This window comes from Prosopis cineraria, unplaced genomic scaffold (genome assembly GCF_029017545.1).
Source record: "Prosopis cineraria cultivar Desert tree isolate PC_DT_omini unplaced genomic scaffold, ASM2901754v1 PC11, whole genome shotgun sequence".
In the NCBI taxonomy this organism is placed as follows: domain Eukaryota; kingdom Viridiplantae; phylum Streptophyta; class Magnoliopsida; order Fabales; family Fabaceae; genus Prosopis; species Prosopis cineraria.
In genome coordinates, this window is record NW_026555342.1 from 4,477,439 (window position 1) to 4,498,914 (window position 21,476).

Below are 21,476 nucleotides of genomic sequence, written 5' to 3' on the forward strand. Positions count from 1 at the left end.
AATTACTATTTAATTTGAGATAAATTTAAACATCATAATTAAACTTAATCATAACGAATCTGCAACCCAATTAATGGTTATTTCAAACCCTTAATCTTTTTGAAGCTGACCACGTTGTTAACGTCGAAGCTCTGGCAGCCCACAAGCCACAACAATGGTCAGCCTATTAAAGGCAGGCACCATGTTGGAAGTGATGTCGGTGATTATTTTTAATAAAGAAAATAAGGACATTTAAATAATTGACTCTTTCACGTTTATAATAGCATTTAATTTGGAATTTTATTTATTCTTCTTTGACGTATAATGATCCATGTGTCTTATAGCATATCTTTTTTCTTCTTTAATTATTGGAACAATTGATATTAATTCTATTCCACACAGCATCATTTTAAATTACCTAAACATTTAGTGATCCTCTTTTGGCCATGTTCTGGGTAAGCATAAGCCATCACTTTCTTTAATTTTTGCATAATTTCTCTTGTGATTTGTCATAATATTTGCTATTGAAACAGTTTTAGGAACTCGTGTGTGTGTGTGTGTGTGTGTGTGTTATGTATGGTTCTAAATCTTACAATCAAAACAGGTTTTGATTTCAATTAACTCAGGAGATTCAAAGTACATGAAGCTGCTTCGCACTGATGGAGAAAAGGCTAGGAAATTAGGGAAAGAAGACTAAATATTGATTACAAGTAAGTGATTTTTCTTCTGACTTCCCCACCTCAACTATTTTGATGACCTTGCTTTACAATTGGAAGTGACCAGTTTTGAAGATATTATTGTTGATTAAATTCACAATAGGAAATTAAGGGTAAAAATTAAAACAGCAGCAGGGTATATTGATTATTTGTAACGGAATTGTTTTCTATTTTCAATTACTACAGTAATATAAAATAAGATTAAAATACATAAAACTTACTTAAACTTTGAGACAATTGCTTATAACTCTCCTCACCTTGTAAATTTAAAATTAACACTTCTAATCTTTAATTTTATTTTTCAAAACCTCTTATTGTTAATCATGTTATTTTTTAATGAGGATTAAAATGTCATTCAACTAAAAAAATGTTATTAAACAAAAATATTATATTGCATTACTATTTATAATAAATTTCTTATCTTTTTTGAATAGTTGAGGCATTGATAACAAAAACAAATATTATTATCACTGTATAAAATTTTAAATATTTATGTTTATATTAGTTTTATCCATGTTTTTTGTTATTAATAGTGCATGATTTTATTTTTTTAAAAAATAAATTTTTATTTATATTTTCATGTTAAATTAATGTAATGCACATGGTTAAAAATATTTAAAATTTTAAATATTATTATGTTAGATTAATTTATCTTTTAATACTAGAAAACAATGCACCATTGATAACAAAAAATATAAAAAACTAACACAAAAATAAATATTTAAAATTTTATATGGTGATAATAACATTTGTTTTGGCAATTATTAATATCTCAACTATCTAAAAAATATAAAAAAATTATTATAAATAGTTATACAATATAATATTTTTATTTAATAACATTTTTTTAGTTGAATGACATTTTAACCCTCATAAAAAATAACATAATTAACAATAAAGAATTTTGTAAACAAAATTAAAGGTTGGGGGTCAATTTTAAACTTTTAAAGGTGAGGAGGATTACATGCAATTGTCTCAAAGTTCAAAAGAGTTTTATATATTTTAGTCTAAAAATAAAATGACCGAGCGCCATCGCCATTCATTTACTATTTATTGTGTAATTATTATTTTGAATAATTAATTTATTTTTTAAATTCAAATAATATTAAAAACATTTCAATTTAGACTGAAATGGAATAGAATTTCCATTAATGGAATAAGGATGTAATGGAACATTATTTCTATTATCTGGGAGTTTTAATGGGAAAAGGAACAATTTTATTTCGAGAGAATAAAAAAAATGTTCTTAAAATATGCAAATGATAAAAAAGTATTATGAAATGTGATAACTATTGTGTATAATTTGTAGGAACTAATTTGATAGAACGACAAATTTGTTACCAATTTAAAATTTGAGATGAAGCGTAAAATAGTCAATGACTACTGAAGAATAAGGAATATAATGAATAGCAACTTCTTTTTCGATGAATAACTAAAATCTTAATATATAGTAAATTACAAGTACCTCTTTTCAATTTTTTAAAAAAAGTACTAGTAGCTTTACGCCGTCACTCTTTGAATTAATTTTTCTTGTGAGTTGTGATAAATTTGATGTTGAAGGGGCTTTATATATATATATCTATATATATATATAAATGCAATTTGAATTACAACCAAAAGTACTGGGTTTTGCAGAAAAAAATGTCGAGTTGATGTTGAGCTGCTTAATTGGTGATTATCCATAAGCCAAAAGGGAGAACGAAGAATTGAAAAATCCAAACGCTTGATAACTAGTAAGTGGTTCATATTTTACTTAATTGATGAAGATTTTATTCTCCCTTAACATATATGTACATTGATCTATACGAGTATGTGACATTATACCATATCATTTTACTTGCCCTAATTGAGCAATAAATATTTACTTAAAAAAAAAAAGCTGTAATAGTGTTTATGTAATAGTCTAAATAAAAAAAAAAAAGTCTTAAGTTCGAAACCTCCAGAGCACAAGGAGGAATTTTGTTTTGTTGGTTCTAACTTATATGAAATTATTATAATGCCCTCTTCCCCATGTGGTAAATTCTTTTTTTTTTTCTTCCTTATCCAGTGGGTGCACGCACAAACCAAGAGAGAGTTTGAGAGTGTTCAAAATTGCTCTCTACCCTTCTACCATAACCGATCATCTCTCCCCTCTTTACTCCTGGCTATTATCGGCGACACAGAAGGCTCGCCACTGCTCAGTGATGTGTAGACACTCTTTCATGCATGTAGACTCTGTTTTTCTTTTTTCTTTTTTTCGGTCTATTGCTTCTCTGTGCCGTTCACGTTCGAGTTGCAGTCGAAGTGAAGGACCAGGTTGTCGAAGCTAAAGGGTTTTAACTCATAAGTTCTTCCTTTCCCAACTCAACTGTGAGCTTCGTGGGTTGCTTCACTAGTCCATGCTCCTTGTTTTGTTTTTTTTCCTCTCTGTTGCGCCATCTGTGTCGTGCTGAGCTAAGAAAACTAAAAGATCAGAACTGGGGTGGGGCTATGCGGTGAGCTAGTATTGGTACTGTGAGTTAAGCTTTCTTCCTCTGCTGTGTATGGTAAAAGTGCTGTTTGTCTTCTCCCTTGTTCAGCCATAACCCAACATCCCTATTTTTTTTTCTTCTCGATCTGTGGTGTTGATAAGGTAAGGGATCTTCAAGTTTCATTTATCTCTTAATCTGAACGCATGTGATCAGTTGGTGAAGTTGCAAAAACTTATGCCTTGTTACTGTTGTTGCCGTGTTGTTGTAGGGGGAGAATATTCAAACTTGAGATAGAAATCTATTTAAAACTTGCTAATAATATATACATGTATAGAGACATATCTGCATATATGAGCTATCATTTTGGAACTACATAGATTTATTTGGATTGATTTATGTTAAGGAATTTATTAAGGAATGTTGGAAGGGGATAACTTTAATATTCTACTTGAATATTGGTATTAACGAGACGCTTGTTGGAATGTTTGAAATAATCTTAAAGCATGAATTTTGTTTGAATTTTAAATGATAATGGTTGATATATGCAAAGTAGAAGGAAGTCTTTGTAAATTAAAGATGATTTGTTAAATTTTGTTTAAAAATATCCTTATAGGACGTGTGGAAGAAGAGGATCCTGATAGAAATTGAAGAAAGCACATTTTGAGAATTTGAAACTTCAACAAGTAAATGAATAGCATTCTTTATAATTATTTATTAAAAATCTTTTATTGAAATATTTCATTTTTATTAATTATGTTAGTTTTAGAAATTTTGAAACAACGATGAAGGATAGTACATTATGATTTGTGCATTTTTCTCAAGAAATATATTTTTAATATTGATGAAAGCACCTTTGCTTATTGAATTTTGAAAATTTCTTGGTTACATGATTAGTACAAGTTTGTAATTTCAATTTGACAAGTTTCATATATTGAAGTAATTCATGCGAGTTTGATCTTGAGAATGAAAGTTTGACTTCAAAAATGATTATTTCTCTCGCATGTTTGAAACGAGATTTCTGAGAAAACTCATACATAACATTGATGCTAAGGAAGTTTGTTAGCCCGTAGTGCGTTGTGGTTAAATACTAATTAGTTTGTTTCGTGAGTTTTATTCTCACGTTTGGTATTCGTGAGCTTTATACCCGCATTTGATTCCGTGACCTGAGCCGCATTTGGTTATTTACTCTCGTAGGCTGTGTATCCACGTTTGTTTCGTAGCTTTGGTTGCGTTTGATTACTTACCCTCGTGGACTGGTTTGTTCACGTTTGTTTTTGTGGCATAAGCCACGTTTGGTCATTTACCTTCGTGGACTGGTGTTTATGTTTGTAACCTGTTCTGTTGAGTTCTCAAAATTTTAAATGTTGATTAACATGTGTTTTCAAAATTTACTTGATTTTGACTAGTAATTTGTACCACTTTGAGTTATATAAGAGTAGATTGTTTTCTTTAAGCATGATAACATAAATTATTTTTAAGTTACTCTTATTTTACAATTATGGATATAACTTATAGGCTTACAAATATTTGTGGAATCATTTTTAATTAGTTGACACCATTATTGGAGTTTATTGATTTAAATTCTAAGAATTTTATCATGGGAATGCTATTTATTGAAAAAAATTATTTTGATCTTAAATTTGTTAGCTGACGCTGATCCCACCATCGACCTCTAAAAAGCAACTAGCTACAGTGGGTGGATATTTTGATTGATATTATTGCTTTAATGTAAATATATAATTTGTATGTTTTTTTGATTTGAAAGAAAGAGTAGAGCTCCACATAGGTTATTGATAAATCTTATTTTTGGTCTGTATATTAGTTGCTGGTTGGAAGAAGTTACGCTCCTGATTTATACTGTTATCTGTAAAAAATTTTGTTGTAAAATTTTTGGAAAAATCTTAGTTACAGGGAAGGTTCTGCTAAAATTTTACAAAACGTCAACACTTTCTTATGATAATGATTTTAAAAAAAGTTATTTGAATTCTCATATAATTGATTAAATTTTATTCTTTTCTTTTATAAAATGGAATAAATATTTATTTAGAGGCTTACGGGAATGTGAGAGTGGTCCACACTCGTGCCAGTCACCCTCTATTTTTAGGGCGTGACAGTTTATATTTTTAATTTCAGAACTTTTACAAAATGTTACAAGTTTCATTGTTATGTAAAATCATATATATTTATATATAAAATATTTTGAGACCAGCTGAAAATGTTACAAGAGAGTAACACAAGCAGTAATGTTTTCATAAAGAAATATTGCCTCTGTATATATTATTATTAAAGATAATAATGCCCCTATTAGAAATATGTTATATCAATAAAAGTAATTTATAATTATTTCATCAGTAATTTATAATTATCATTTTAACTTTTTATAACTATAACTCACATATCTAATAGTTAAATTAATTATGTATTACATGTAATACTAGTTGTATACTACTACCCTTATAATTTATAACTTTCACTTCAATATTTTACATCTATAACTTTAACTATTTAATAGTTAAATCAATGATGCGTTATTAACAAATTTAATACTAATTATTTATAACTACCTCATTGATAATTTATAACTATTACTTCAATATTTATAACTGTAAATTTACATATTTAATAGTTAAACCAATTATGCATCGATAATAAAGTTTAACACTAATTGTTTACAACTATTTTATCAATAATTTATAATTATTACTTTAACTTTTTATAACTATAATTTTACATATCCAATAATTATAAATTACTTCATTGATATAATGTATTTTTAATATGAACATTATTGTCTTTACATCATAATTTTAAATTATACTCAGGCCTCTTGGGATCTAAATGTGATCGTTAAATTTTATGGAACTTATTTATAAATAAGTGTGCTTCATGGAACCCATATGTAATTTTATTTTCTCTCTCCAATTTTTTTTAAATTTAAGGAAATGCTGTTTCTTGGTTTAATTTTTTTTCTAAAAATACTTTTATTAAATGTTTGGATATATTTGAATAGAGATAAAATAAACGGGAGATAATAGTCTATTTATATTGGAATTTTTTGAACTCATTTTTAATTTGAAGAAGCACGTTTAATTTAAGGACTTGGCAAGAAATTTATTTGCAGACAAGGTTTAATAACAAATCCTATTTAAGAAAAAAAGTTTATGTTCACATTTTAACAACAATCTATTATGTATTGGTTCTAGTCTGCAAATAAATTTCTTGTCAAGTTTTTGGACATGATTCTCCCTATTTAATTTCTATGGAGCTTGAGCATTTCAAATCAAATATATTTTTCAATCCATGATCAAGTCTAATTCTATATAACAAGTGACAATATATATGTTACTATTTTATTGCATATTATGGTTAATTCAGAAATGATAATCACATCTTTTTGTTAGGATTGTTTGCAAGCAAAGATATTAATAAGGAAAAACAATTTTAAAAGATAAACTATGGAAATTGGAAAATGTTAAAATTCAAGCAGCAACCTTGGAAAACATGCATGTTTGAATTTAACAACAAAGCTGCATTATAAATATCTTCTTTTGAAAGATACTATCCCTCCTCTATCAAACTTGTTTGGCTAATAAACATTTCTTGAATTCTTTTTGTTTAGGATTTAGAGTTTGTCAATGGCAGAGATAGCTGCTTTAGCTGCTGCAGTTCAACTGGTCGCTCCTCCACTAGGAGAGTTGGTGGGTTTCGGGCTTACAGAGTCAAGGTCTTGCCTTGGCAACAAATTGCATCTTCCAAACAATTGGATAAAAGACACAGAGCACTGAACCAAGCCCTACCATGGCTACTTGCTTTGCGAAGCGACAAACACAAGGAAGTTGAGACACAAAGTCATAAAGATACAACTAATGTCTACAACTTATGGGTGAACAGAATATCTAAAATTGAGGCAGAAGTGGCTTCATTGAATAACAAATATGAAGAATTGAAGAAAAAGAAATTGCGTAGTTGGAAGAGATCAAATCTCAGTGAAAAGATGGCAATGAAGCTCAAAGAAGCAGTTGAACTTTCAGATCAACTTCCGAATGATATTCTAGTTGACAAACCGCCAGAGCCAATCTTAAAGGTGTTCAATATCCCACAAATTAAAAGCTATCCAACTCTTCAAGGTGCCTTGGAAGAAATTCTGCAATTGCTAAAAAATGATAGAGTGAAATCCATTACTGTTTGTGGTCATAAGGGGGTGGGCAAGACAACAATAATGTAAAATTTAAATAATAATGAAGAGATATCTAAGTTGTTTGATATCGTCATTTTCATAAGAGTGCCAACTAATTAGACTGAAGCTGAAATTCAACAGAGAATTGCAAATCGACTGTTGGTGGAAAGAGACGGGTTTGACTTTGCTGAATTGGCTAGAAGACTGCATAGAGAGTTGGAGAAGAAAAGATATTTGTTGATTTTAGATGAAGTTGTGCACCAGATTGATCTAAAATCTTTGGGAATTCTAAATGACAATAATGGCAGTAAGGTCATAATCATCACTCGATATTCATGGGTTTGCAAGTCATATTTGGTGGATAGGCAAGTTAGGCTCCCCTTGTTGGTACTTGATGATGAAGCATGGAAGATGTTTCAAGACATTCTTGGTCTTGTTATTGATACGCTAGGTATTCGACACATTGCTCGACGTATTTGTAAGCAGTGCTCTCGTCTTCCCCTTCTCATACATAAGATTGCAAGCTCTTTTAAACATAAAGAAACGACTTCTAGCTGGCAGGCAGGTCTGGATGATTTCAAGCCATGGCCTCAACTCGGAATTGAAGGCTTAACAGAGTTATATTCATGTTTGGAATTTTGTTATGATCAGCTTAAAGAGAAGAATAAACAAAAATGCTTCCTATATACTTCACTATGTCCTGTAGATAGCAAGATAGACACTGATTATTTAGTGGAGAGTTGGATAGCTCAACGCTTTCTTGGTGATGTTAATGCAACAATCAAATATCAAGGTTTACGCAACTAAGGCATTGATACACTGGAGAGCCTTATTAATGTCTCATTGTTAGAGAGAGGGGAGCAAATGATATATGTCAAGATGAATGATTGCAATAGACAACTTGCTTTCCATATATCATCCAAATATTCAGAACGTAGATCTTATGTTGAGACAGAAGAATCTGTGGTGACCTTAAGTTTGTAGTTATGGCAGTGTGCTAGATGGGTTTCTATGATTGGCACTAAAAGGGATACTCTACCAACAAACCAAGATAGTAGCATTCTTCAAACACTACTGCTACAAAAGAATCTAGAGTTGGTTAAAATTCCACCAGATTGTTTTGATAACATGTGCAATCTTCTTGTGTTAGACTTCTAAGGTACTCAAATAAGGCAGTTATCATCTTTGTCAAAATTAGCTTGTCTTAAGCCGTTCTATCTAATTGATTGTTCACACTTGAAAGTGCTACCGTTTGAGATAGAACCACTTCAACAGCTGCAGGTATTTGACATTCAAGGTACTAGAATATATTTTATACATGCTTGATTAATTTAAGATGCCTACATATCTCATACATCGCAAGCAGTGACCACAATAGAGATCAAGGTAATCACAATGTGATTTTAAAGCTCTGCAAATTAGAAGAATTGATTATTGAAGTGAAATCCTTTATGCAGTGGTGTAATGATGCTGAATATATTATACAACAAATTGCTTCTTTGGAAAGTCTAACAACTTTCAAATGCAATTTTCCTTCTTCAAAAACTCGAAAAATTTCTTGAAACTAACAAATCATGGAGAGATCAGAAACCATTCACCTCATTTCAATTTTTGTGGGCTGTGAAAACTCGAAACATGCAAAAATCTTGGATTCTTTTCATTATAGAATCTCCAAGCATGTAAAGTATTGCAATGGTGAGAAGAAAGATGACTTGGCAATCAATGGGATATTCCCTCAAGTTGAGGCATTTGAGCTAATTTGTCACAAGGACATTAAAAATATATCAGAGCTTACAAAGACAACAAGCTTGGACTGTCTTCGTGGCTTTCATATCAAAAGATGCAATCAAATCTTAACCATTGTTGTTGGTGATAAGGTCTTCAATGCTATTAATGGCATTATACTTGAAAATGTAAGTGTTATGCAAAATCTTGAGCAACTATGTTTGGATAATTTGCTGAATTTGAAGTGTGTTTTCAAGGGTCCCTTACATCCGACAAGCTTTTCCAAGTTACATGCTTTAACATTGAAGAGCTGTCTGATCATGAGAAGTGTCTTTTTCAAGGTACCAATTCAAGATTTTTCAGAACTTCAAAATTAGTAGTTGAAGATTGTGCAATAATTGAGGTTCTCATTATGCTGAGAGAGGTCACTGAAAGGGAGTGGAATCTACTTCCAAAATTGAAGGTGATAATATTGGCCAACTTATCAAAATTGAAAACCATATGCCTAAATGAAAATTTGGCATGGCCTTCTTTGGAGCTATTACATATACAGAATTGTCCAGAGTTGAGATCTTTAGCTTTCAACATGACCAATGCAGCTAATCTAAGAACTATCAAAGGTGATCGAGGATGGTGGAGCAATTTGGATTGGACAGATAACCAGGTTCAAGAACGATTTCGATATGCATTTTCATCTTCAACTTGATATTTCTTGTCTCTTTGGAGCTGTTACATATACAGAATTGTCCAGAGCTGGGATATTTACCTTTCAATATGACCAATGCAACTAACCAAAGAACTATCAAAGGTGATAGAGGATGGTGGAGCAATTTGCATTGGACAAATAACGAGGTTTAAGAGCGATTTCAATATGCATTTTCAACTTCAACTTGATATCTTGTCTCTTTATGGTACTCATAATAATTAGTGTCTATGTCAAAAATTTAAAACTAGTTTGTTCAAGTAGCTGTTTGATTGAAATGTGTTTCCTTGTATCTCATAATAAACAGTACTTGCGTGAAAAGTACAAAACTTGTAGATTATATTATGCTTGTAGATACTACTGTTTCAAGGTTTCAAATATCCTGGTCTCGATGGATTTGCTAGATTTTGTTGATAGTTTGGAGATGGACTTAGTTGAACTAAACCTTATGTCCTCTACGGATGTTTACTGCAGACTAATTTCTTCTTTTCACTATAGTTGGTTATGTTTGCAACGTAACTCAATTGAGCAATGGTGTCTGCATACATTTGTCAAGTTCTTTTCACCTTATTTCGTTAGTTATACGCTAAAAAGCTTTTGTATGTTTTTGAGCTTCAATTGATGTGATCAGAATCTCTTTTTATTGTTTTGAAATGAAAAATGGGACCCTCCAAATAGTCTCGTTTTGTTTCTTCTAGTTTAGATTTTGGTGGGATACTACTACTTATACATATTTCAATACGAAGGTAATGAGAGGGAAAGAGATAGCATAACGTGGGTGATTGAATCTTACCATCTCATTTGTGTTTGATCTGATAATTGTTCTACATGGATGTGTTCGAATTGGGTTCTTTGAAATTATTTGACAATAGTTGAGATTGAAAAAAAATTCCTCCTCCAATAAAATTACCAAATTACCACATAGATAAATAAATAAATAAACCACCAAAAAGACAATATCAATTGATGTGAGACTAAAAACAAAAAACAAAATTAATTGATCAAATATATATTTTTATTTTTAAAAAGAAGATACAAGTAGTGTCTTAGGATGGTAGCGAAGAATATTCTTTCTTGGGACACTAGAGATAAAAAGTAAAACTCTTTTAATTAAATTTGCTCATTCATAAAAATAGGGTCAGATTTCTAATTAACTATTTGTTTAAGACACAATGTATAAATTAATAGCATAATATGGTGGACTATTTAATCGGGACTTGCTAAGCTCATTTTCAAATATAAGCCTTTGTTCAAATTTCAATATCCCCAAAACTTTCAATCAAAGAACAGAGGAACGATCAACCTAGATATGGGGAAGAAATTGCATTAACATCACTTGGGTCTTTTCATATACAAAGGCTAAAACATGGAGAAACATGTCATATACCGTCAAATCGTTAATCTATGATGGAAAAACAAAAAGGAATGTTCAAGTTATTTGTTGGACTAATTTTAACAGATTGACATGTAGATATTAAAGTATTAATTTTTTTAAATGCTTCTAAATTTAATATGTTTGACTTGTAAATATTAAATTATTGGTATTGTAGGCGGTTGGCTCGTAAATATAAAAAATTTAAGTTGTAAATATTTGATGTTTCACATGTAAATATTAAAATATAAATATTTTAATAAAAACATTTTTAAAAAAATTAATTTGGACAGGCTAAAAAATCAATTTTTAAAATTTGGTTATCAATTGGATTTTGATATCTTAAATATGAAAAGAGAGCAAGCTCAAATGTTATAACGACAATCAGCAGGCTGCCCAACATAAGATTAAATGAAAAAGGTAATGATTTAGAAAAAGTGTAACTGGAATGAATTAACATATTAAAGATGTTTCCAAAACTTTTAATGTAGAATATTATCAAGAACTTAAACAAAAAAAACAGAGAGAGATTCAGATAAAAAGAATTTTCTTCATCTTCGCATACAATACTCTATATTCATCAGATTATTTCAACACAGGTACACTACGCTGGGTGAGCAAGTGGGTCGCTTTAACCTTCCTTTGTATGGGTCAATGGTTTATGGTTTAAACCTGTCTATAAGCTAATAGGATTAGTTAAACCATTGGTTTCAAGATTCGAAGAGTCACTTTTAGGAAACTCAGTGGAAGAAAGTTCATGTGCATTTTTATTATAAATACTGTAAGCTCTATCCGAGCATTGACAGAATTTCCCTCATTTCATATATTTGATCTTTGTTTTACCCGGCGGCTACTAAGAAATTGAAAGTGGGATGGTGATGAATCAGATGATCAGGACTCGGATGTATTAATGTAACATCATTTACAGGTGTCTGAATGCTGCGTGCTGTGTGGTAACTCAGAGGAATCTATGAATCATTTATTTCTACATTGTGATTTTGCTAGAGTTGTGTGGTTCTCTATGAATATCTCTATAAGATTTGGAGAGATTTCTGACATCAAATCTTTTTTGATCTGGTGGATTAAGAAAGCCATTCCTGATAAGCAGTGGATGACATCTCTAAGGGAGGTTCTTCTTCTTGTCCAAATTCTATGGGAATGCCGAAATAGGAGAAAATTCAATGCAGAGGAAGTCTCACCAAAGGAAGTCAGGGCTAGAATCAATTGGTATTTTGCCACCATTAATTTGGCAATATCTAATCATATGGAAAAGCAGGTGCCTCAAGAATCATCGGCAAAGTATCTTCAATCTCCTCAAATGGAAGGTATTAGAAACGGTTGGTATCTTTATATTGATGTTAATACAAGTAATGGCAGAAGCAGACACCGACTGAGGGAAAGCAGAGTACTAATTTTTATAGAATTTTCTTACTTCAATGGAAGAAGAAATAAAGTTTCCCAAGGTGAGTGTCAGAAACAATTTGTTTTGATGGAAAGGAGATCAGCTCTTAAATGGATTACTGCTGTTGATGGTTTTGGTCCTCTTGGTTTTACTAACGTTACTATAGTTGTCATCAAGAGAAAGTTATTCAGGAACATTACAAACAGAGCACCCAAAGATCCTACAGCAAAGATTTTATGGGGTGATATTCAAGCTCTTCTCAATTTCTTCCAATACTCTTGGATAGAATTATTACCTGAAACTTGAAGAGCATGGTGGAATTTTATTTCTTATTCATCTTTTATCTGTAATAATATTTATTTTCTGGTTTGAACTTTTTGTAGTTGTTACTTAGTTCAAAAAAAAAAAAAAAAAAAAAGGATCTTGCCCAGGTTGCAGGGGCGGACCTCCCCAACCCCAGCCCCTAAACACCTATATGTAGTTATATATATGTCATCCGTCCAATGAATTGGTCTCACTTCTCACAAATCATAGAGCAACACAACAAATATATTTAGCATATTATATATGTGCGTAATTATAATACAAAATAGACATGCTTCTCTTATATTTGCATATTTAAATAGAAGTAAAATATATTATATTTAGTTATTTTTAGTATTAATCTTTTATTAATGAAAAGAAAAAACTGTATATCTCTTATATTTGCATATTTAAATAGAAGTAAAATGTATTATATTTAGTTATATTTCTAGTATTAACCTTTTATTAATGAAAAGAAAAAAACTGTATATTTATGACATACTATATATACATACACAAGTTAATTTTTTTAAAAAATAAATTGTCTTGAATTATCATACATATTATCTATTGGTATAGGTAACTATTTAATGCCTTTGTTACTCAATTTGAACATAATATCAACAAATAATAATTTAATTTGTCAAACATCTAATTTTCAATGCATATATTGATTTCTATGCCAAACAAAAAAATGCATATATTGATTTATTTTTTTATAAGATTTTTTTCCTAATTTCTTGTTCAGGATATCGATATGTAAAGACAGATGAAAACATATTTATAATATAAACATCTTTATATGTTCCATATAACAAGCTGATTTCCTTGCAGCTATTGCCTATAAGGAGTTGTACCAGATAGGATGGATGACCGAGCCAACACCTTCCTTGTCTTCTATTCTGACCTCAGATGTCCATGAAGCTCTTATGTCCTCTCATGTTATTCCTACTCCTGCCGTTGAAAGCTGTTCAGTTTTATCTTTACGCATTTCTACTGTCATTGGCTTATTATGATATTTTCTAATTTTCATTTGTAGATAAAAGAAGAAATTTTATTTATGAAGAGAGACAATGCATTAGAAGATGGTGAAGTACCCTCATAAGATAAAGTTTAACATACAAGAGTTGAAGCAAGAACAGATAGCATAATATAACCAAGAGACTAAAGATGCAACAAACTTCCCAATCCCTCTACATATGTAGTAAATTGTCTGGTTATGAGAAGCCATGAACCAAGCACCAAAGAGAGAACATACAAGCCATCCTATCCCATAATGGCATAATGCATTGCCCTAAAGACTGACCTAATGTATTGGATCACAGCAAAGACTGAATTGCCTTTCCCCTCCTATCTGAGTCCTTTGTATTGTACGATGAGAGAAACATCTCTAAATCACATTATGCCCAATTCTCACCAGAGATCCAAAAAAAAAAAAAAAAAATTATCTCACATGCAAGCATTCATTTTTAAGTGTAATGATAAATGAACATCATTTTCTGCACTAGATATATACTCCTGCCGGTCTCTATTATAGGATGTATTTTAGAAGTATTTGTTGGTACTTAATATAAGATATTTGATGATATATTAATTATTTTTTTTCCAATATTTTCCGTATTTAAACTCAATAATTATTAGAGATAATGAAATGCAAATTTGAAAAATTTTCTTGAAAGTTTATTGCATTTTCATACAAAATTAATAACTTAACCACCCCTCTAGCTTTGTTTCGGTGAGGTAGTTATAAAAAAAAGGTAAAAATAAGTTAGGCTAAGCTAGGCTTTGGTCAAATAGGTCTGAGCTTGTGTAGTAAATTAGAAGCCTGAGCCTAACTTGATTCAATGAGGCAGTTATAAAGTTTTTTCCATGGCTCAGGTTTGAGCCAACTTAAAACTTGGACTAGCCTAAAAACTTATTTAAAAATAAGCCCTTTAAAGAGGCTCATATTTTAGTTTTAAATGTCTCAAATGTACTTTATGACTATTAGTATAAATATATAACTTGATTTATTAATTAAAATGTATATAATTAAAATGATTTACTAATTACAATACAATACAATAATAAAATAATAATATTAAAATCAATATATAAGTCCAATGTGATTGAAAAATAACTAGAAATACAAAAGAATAGATTGATTAAAAAACAAATAATGTTAAAGTAATAACTTTTTGTTAGTTCTGATAAGATAGTTAAAAGTGTCTTATAATATGAAACGAAGGGAGTACATACTAGTGGACAGCGCAGCCCTGTAGTATACCAATGAATCTGCCCTATATTCTTTCATGTTAAATCTGGGTGATGCCCATGAGAGGCAAAAGGAATATAAATCTGATCTGAAGGCATTTGAAGAAGTCCTTCCATTTGACCCTAACAAGAAGGTTGCTAGGCCTAGGAGAGATGCTATGAAGGAAACGTGTTCAAATGTATAAAGGCGTTTCTGTAAAATCAAAAGAGAGATCATTGCCATTGCTGTAACTCAGTCATATTAATATGGCAGAAAGTACAAGTTTTTTACTTTTTTTTTCCACATCAGGCTTAGTATTTGAGAGAGGCTTGGGATTTGAGAGAGGAGCCCAGAAAGTTCAAACACCTTCAAACTGGTATGATTGAGTATTAAAATTGATTTGTGTTTCAAGTGTTGTTGGTTTTCTCTGAAAAGGATAGCGAATTCGTTTGCGCTTTTTAATTGTGATATAGGGCTGATGCTGATGATAGTGGGGCCAATTTGTAATTGAGGTGCTGTAAAAACTCCACTGTTGTTGACATCAAAACATCATTGATGAGTAGTTTATAGGTCTCTTTGTTGATGTATTTTGAGTTATCATGTTTGTCTTACCTGTTATACCTTAACCAGTTTTTAAAACTCAACGAATCTAAACTTAAAAAATAAAAATACAAATACAAATACAAATAATTGTCTCCAAAAAAAAAAAAAACCTCGTTAAGACTTAAGATAGACCCTTAATGTTCAAACTAATTTTTAAACTTTTCATTGCGCATTTTTTTGGGGTCATTGGGTTCAATATGTTAATGAGAGATTGAGTCTATTTTTTAATGCTCTGTTTGGTTGACAGTTTTTCATTAATTTTTCACACCCTTTCCTCTTGAAATTTTATAACTCTTTTTATTTTCTTTTAAACATTACACACTAAAATTCTAATTCCTCCCATTATTCTCAAACCAAGTAGAGCGTAAAAGTAATTCATATCTAGTTAGGCTAGTTGGAGGTTTTTGGCAAAAAGTTTCCGTTATTTATTAGCAGATAATCAAAATTGGAACGAAAAAATGTTAGATAAAAATAACATTTTTAACTTTAGACATTTAAATTGCTAATTTTTAGGGATCAAGATCCTCTACAACTCACACTCTAAAATTACATGAATTGAGGAGGATTTGAGCTGTTGAATAAATCATGTAAGGATAGATTACCAACAAGTGGCTAAAGCCATCCCTTTGTCTCATTAGTTTGTTTGTGGTAAAGCATCCCTCAGTTTGCTAAAGTCTCTCTCTTGATTCAACTTATTAATTCACAAGGCTTTGAATTGTCTTTCAACTTTTCTAATGCATCAATTTCTTCAACGATGTGTCCAACTTTCTTAATTATAAGCCACCACACATGATCTCAGTTAATATCAGTGCATAATTCATACAAACTTTTGAGTTTTTATAGAGCACCAAAAGGTATGATTGCAAAGCTAGAGGATAATATGTGCATTTATTGTTATGACCACTACCATGATGAAATCCTAGAAAAGAGAGAGACAACGTTTCCAATTAAGTCAGTGAGCTTTCGAACGTCATTTGGAAATGTATAACATGAGTGTCATATAGATCAAGCATGATTAGATTTATAAGTTGATCAATTTTTGGAAAAAATTTCCAGGCTTAAATAGAACTATTTAAGTAATTGCAAACTATAAAATGATCCTTTTTTTTTTTTGCTAGAACTACAAAATGATCTTAGAAGATCATGTATGCTAATAAGGGATAAGTTGAGTTTGAGCATGTGGTCAACATCAAATCAAGGTTGCTTCCAAAACATAAACTTAAATTTAGAGAATGTAAAGATTTATAATGAATTAGATTGCATTTATATGACATTAATAATTTAAACAGTTATTTCGCTTGAATTGCTATAGAGATTCAAGTGAAACTTTATCTTCTTCCTCATCTTCTTCTACTTCATTGGTATTGTTCTCATAAATATTTTTAGATAAGAATTCTTTGAACCTCTTTTTCTTGAGCTGACATTGAAAATGAAGGCAAGAAAATTGGAGAGATTGAAGCATTGTGGACCTCATAAATCTGAAAATAAATGAAGTTTGGTCAAAATTAATAGGAATGTGTTGGATGATCCATTTTTATAGTTGATAATATTTTTTGCACCACTTGATAGTATAAGCTATCCAATTTTTTTGCAAAAAATAGTTCGTAACTAAATTTGTACATTTATGCAAAACTCAAAACATACAAAAAAAAATTGATTCTTTTCGCTGTAGAATCTCCATGTATGTAAAGTATTGCAATGATGAGAAGAAAGATAACTTGGCAATCAATGAGATACTCTCTCAAGTTGATGCATTTGAGCTAATTTGTCACAAGGACATTAAAAATATATCATAGTTTGTTAAGACACATCAACCTTGGAATGTCTCTGTGGCTTTCATATTGAAAGTTGCAATCAAATCTCGACTATGGTTGTTGGTGATGAGGTTGACAATGCTATTAATGGCATCATATTCCTAAAAATGTAAGTGTTATGCAAAATTTGGAGCAATTGTATTTGAATAATTTATTGAATTTGTAGCTTGTTTAGAATGGCATCTTACATCCTGCAAGCTCTTCCAAGTTACATACTTTAACATTGAAGAACTATCTAACCATGGGAAATATCTTTTTGAAGGTATCAATTTAATATTTTTTAGAACTTCAAAAATTAATAGCTGAAGATTGTTTAAAGATTGAGGTTCTTATCATGCTGAAAAAGGTTATTGAAAGGAAGTAGTTTCTACTTCAAAAAGTGAAGGTGATAATATTGGCTAACTTACCAAAATTGAGATCCATATGCCTAAATGAAAATTTAACGTGGCCTTCTTTGGAGCTGTTACATATATAGAATTGTCTAGAGTTGAGATATTTACCTTTCAACATAACCAATGTAGCTAATATAAGAAATAGCAAAGATGATCATCATACCAGTGTTTGTGTCAAGAAATTGGACAGCTAACCAGGTTCAGGAGCGATTTTAATATGCATTTTCATCTCCTACTTGATATTTCTTTCTTTTTTCTTTTTCTTTATGATACTCATAATAATCAGTGTTTGTGTAAAAACTTGACAACTAGTTTGTTCAAATGTATTGTTTGATTGAAATGTTTCCTTGTATCTGAATTGTGTGAAAAGTACAAGACACTTGTATGTTTTGTTATGCTTTCAAATACTACTGTTTCATGGTTTCAAACATTATGGTCTCGACTGGCTAGATTTGGTTTATAGTTCGGAGTTGGACTTAGTTCAATTAAACTTTACTTATTATTTACTCTATGGATATTTACTGTAAGTTACTTTCTTCTTTTCACCATGTTATTTATGTTTGCAACTCAATTAAGCAATGGTGTCTACATCCATTTGTCAAGTTCTTTGCACTTTACTTCGTTAGTTATACGCTAATAAGCTTTTGTATGTCTTTGAGCTTCAATTGATGTGAGATCAGAATCAATCTCTTTCAATGTCTTGAAATGAAAAAGGATGTCTTTGATCAGAATCAGATATTATTCTCTGCTTCTCTTGAATTATTGGACAACTAGTTGAGATTGATAAAATTCTTTCTCTACTAAAGATAAAAAGTAAGGCTTTTTTAACTAAATTTTCTCCATGCATACAGAGAGTCAGATTTCAATTTTTTTTGCTGAAGAAACAATTAATAAGCTAATAGGATACTATGGTGGACTATTTGATTGGGTTGGTCTTGGCAAGCTTATCTTCAAATAAAAGCCTTTGTTCAGATTTCCATATCCCCAAATTTCCCAATCAAAGAATAGAGGAACGATCAACCTAGATACAGGGGAAAATTAGCATTAACATCACTTGGTTCTTGGGTCATGTACAAATGCTAGAACAAAGAAAGATCTCACATGCAAACAAATCTTGAATCTATCATAAAAAGGAAATGTTCATGTTATTTGATGTATTGATTACATTCTGAAGTCGAGCAACATTCCTCCTCATATAAAGAAAAGAAAGAAGCACAATAAAAAAAGGGGGAAAAAACCCTTCTACCAAAAAAAAGAAAAAAAAAATGCACATAAATGGAAACAATTTATTGCCGCATATTAATATAGATCATGATATATATCGTCCTCTCCATAAAAGGGGTGGAAATGTTCCCTCTCATTTTTCAAATACAAATGAAAAACATTGCACATAAATAAAAGTCCTAGCATCTCATTAATATTTAGATGAGCTCCCATCTAACAATGTAGGTTTGGATTTGGGCCAAAGCTTGATCTATCAAGAGTGAATGGCTAAACCCAACAATTCAGATTTTAGGTTTTTTTTCACTGTGTCCCATGACAATAAGATAGTTCCATCCATTTCCTACGTAAAAGAGAAAGGTTAATTCCCTGAACTTTGTCTTAATTGTGGCAGCTTTCACTTGGTATTAAATTCGATGTGGGGAGTAACTTGAAGATTCCAAAGGAACAAAGCAGGCGATAGCTAGTTGTCATGTTAGTCCTTGGGGTTGAATTCCTTCACATTGCTGAGACCTTATAGACAAATCCAAAGAAAAAAAAATATTTGCTTTATTTGTGTGTGTATTCAACATTTAACTTTCTAATGTATACGACAAAAAAAAAATCAAATATCTTCAATATTCTAATATTCCTAAGCTTTAACAGTGTTAAAGATACATGTTTATAAAAACAATTCAACCGTGTGTGCATGTGTATTTCAGAATTCATGGAATATATGCAAAAACAAAATTTTTATAAAAACTAAATTAATCCTCAGCAATATCATGTTTCCGGTAATCGTAGGCTGAAGAACTGGGGGCTAGACCGAGTTTGATTTTTATCAATTTTCAGCCGTTACAAATTGGAAACCTGACAAGTTTTTATCTTGGTTTGTATTTTACTTTGGTTGTACCGTTTCTCTCATAACAACGACAACAACAACAATATTAATAAATTGGGAACTTGACAAGTTTCTGTAGGAAATGATTTTTGCAAAACTAGGATCCCAAAGCCTAACAACACAAAAGGACGATTTACAATTTATTGATCTTAAAGTCTCCCAAAACACAGAATTTATTGACAAAAACAAACTCAATAAAAATAAAACAATAAACAAATGGAAAATTGCAATCAGATCCAAAATAAAAAAAATCAATTATTTTTTCAATTTATTTTCAAGTTAATCTTCCGTATTTACATTTCAAATTTCAATATTGATGAGTGGTTGGACTTATTGGAAATTAATTTCTTATGTGAGACTAATAGCAGTAGTATTGAATAATGTGTGAGTTCAGGTAATCTTATAAATACATTAATTAATTTTCCAAGTCAAGTCACTTTTATAGTTTTATTAACTCTAAAATGGGTAAGTTGAAGCTTTTAAGTGTCAATGAAACGACTTAAATACTTAGAATTATATATTTAATATAATTCTGTCCAAACAAATCAAAACTAGTGCATTTTGAAATGTTAATAATACTAATACAAGTGCTTGTTATAGAATAAATAATATATAAATAAATTACTTTTATCAAACAAATATATAAATAAATCACATGTCTTAATTTAATTGAAAATAAATTTATCAAATATATAAAATTAAATATATAAATATCTTCCTTTAAAAAAATGCAAACAGAGTAGAAACAAGAAACTAGATCAGCCCAAACCTGCTTTATCCCCTTTGTTAAGTGCAGAAACCTCATACCAATATATTAGACAAAGGAAGTGATAGTATATCCACCCACCCAAAAGAGTACACATTCTTACAAGCACCATCAACCAAGTGGTTAGTCACCTTATTGATCTCACGCCAAGTGAAAGAAACTGAAAAACTGGCTTTAGAAGTCACTAAGTACGGTATTTCAAGAATCAAACCAGAGCAACACCAATCACTAAAATCAGAGCAATGCTTGTTCACACTGTTGACTAAATTAGAGCAATCACTTTTAAATATAACTTTGTCATTGCCCAAGTCCACTTCCAAAAGCATTGCCTTTCTTAAAGCCAATGCTTCAGTCATGAAAGCCGGAGGAGACTTTATTTTTTCCATCAAAAGCCCACTGAAACTTACCATGATCATTTCTGCAGATAATTCCAATAGCAGCAGCTTTGGCCGTTGGATTGAAAGCACCATCACAATTAAATTTGAGGTAACCTGGTGGTGGAAAATTCCAGGTACGTGTCTTGGTCTGTTGCTGGTTGGACTCCTTGATTTCCACTCAGTATACAAGTTGCCCGGTACTCCTGAATTACACTTTTCGTGTTGATGATGATAAATAAAGGGTCCAGCTTTTCGTGATTAAATACTCATTCCCACCCTTCCATATTAACCAAAGCAGCCAGCACATATGTGCTATGTCAAAGTCAGAAAATGGGCTACTAGAATTAGTAATGTAAACCTACC

General features: G+C 30.6%; 1 protein-coding gene across 1 annotated transcript in view; it reads left to right on the top strand.

Annotated features, from left to right (window-relative positions):
• The window catches only part of LOC129285661 (disease resistance protein At4g27190-like), a 14,076-nt gene extending 4,323 nt beyond the window's left edge, over positions 1–9,753 (top strand). Inside the window, exons 3-5 of the mRNA XM_054921429.1 lie at positions 6,765–7,346; positions 7,443–8,115; positions 9,305–9,753. Of these exons, the coding sequence (XP_054777404.1) occupies positions 6,765–7,346; positions 7,443–8,115; positions 9,305–9,753 (1,704 nt within the window). The remainder of the gene's footprint in view (positions 1–6,764; positions 7,347–7,442; positions 8,116–9,304) is intronic.
• The last annotated feature ends 11,723 nt before the right edge of the window (positions 9,754–21,476 follow it).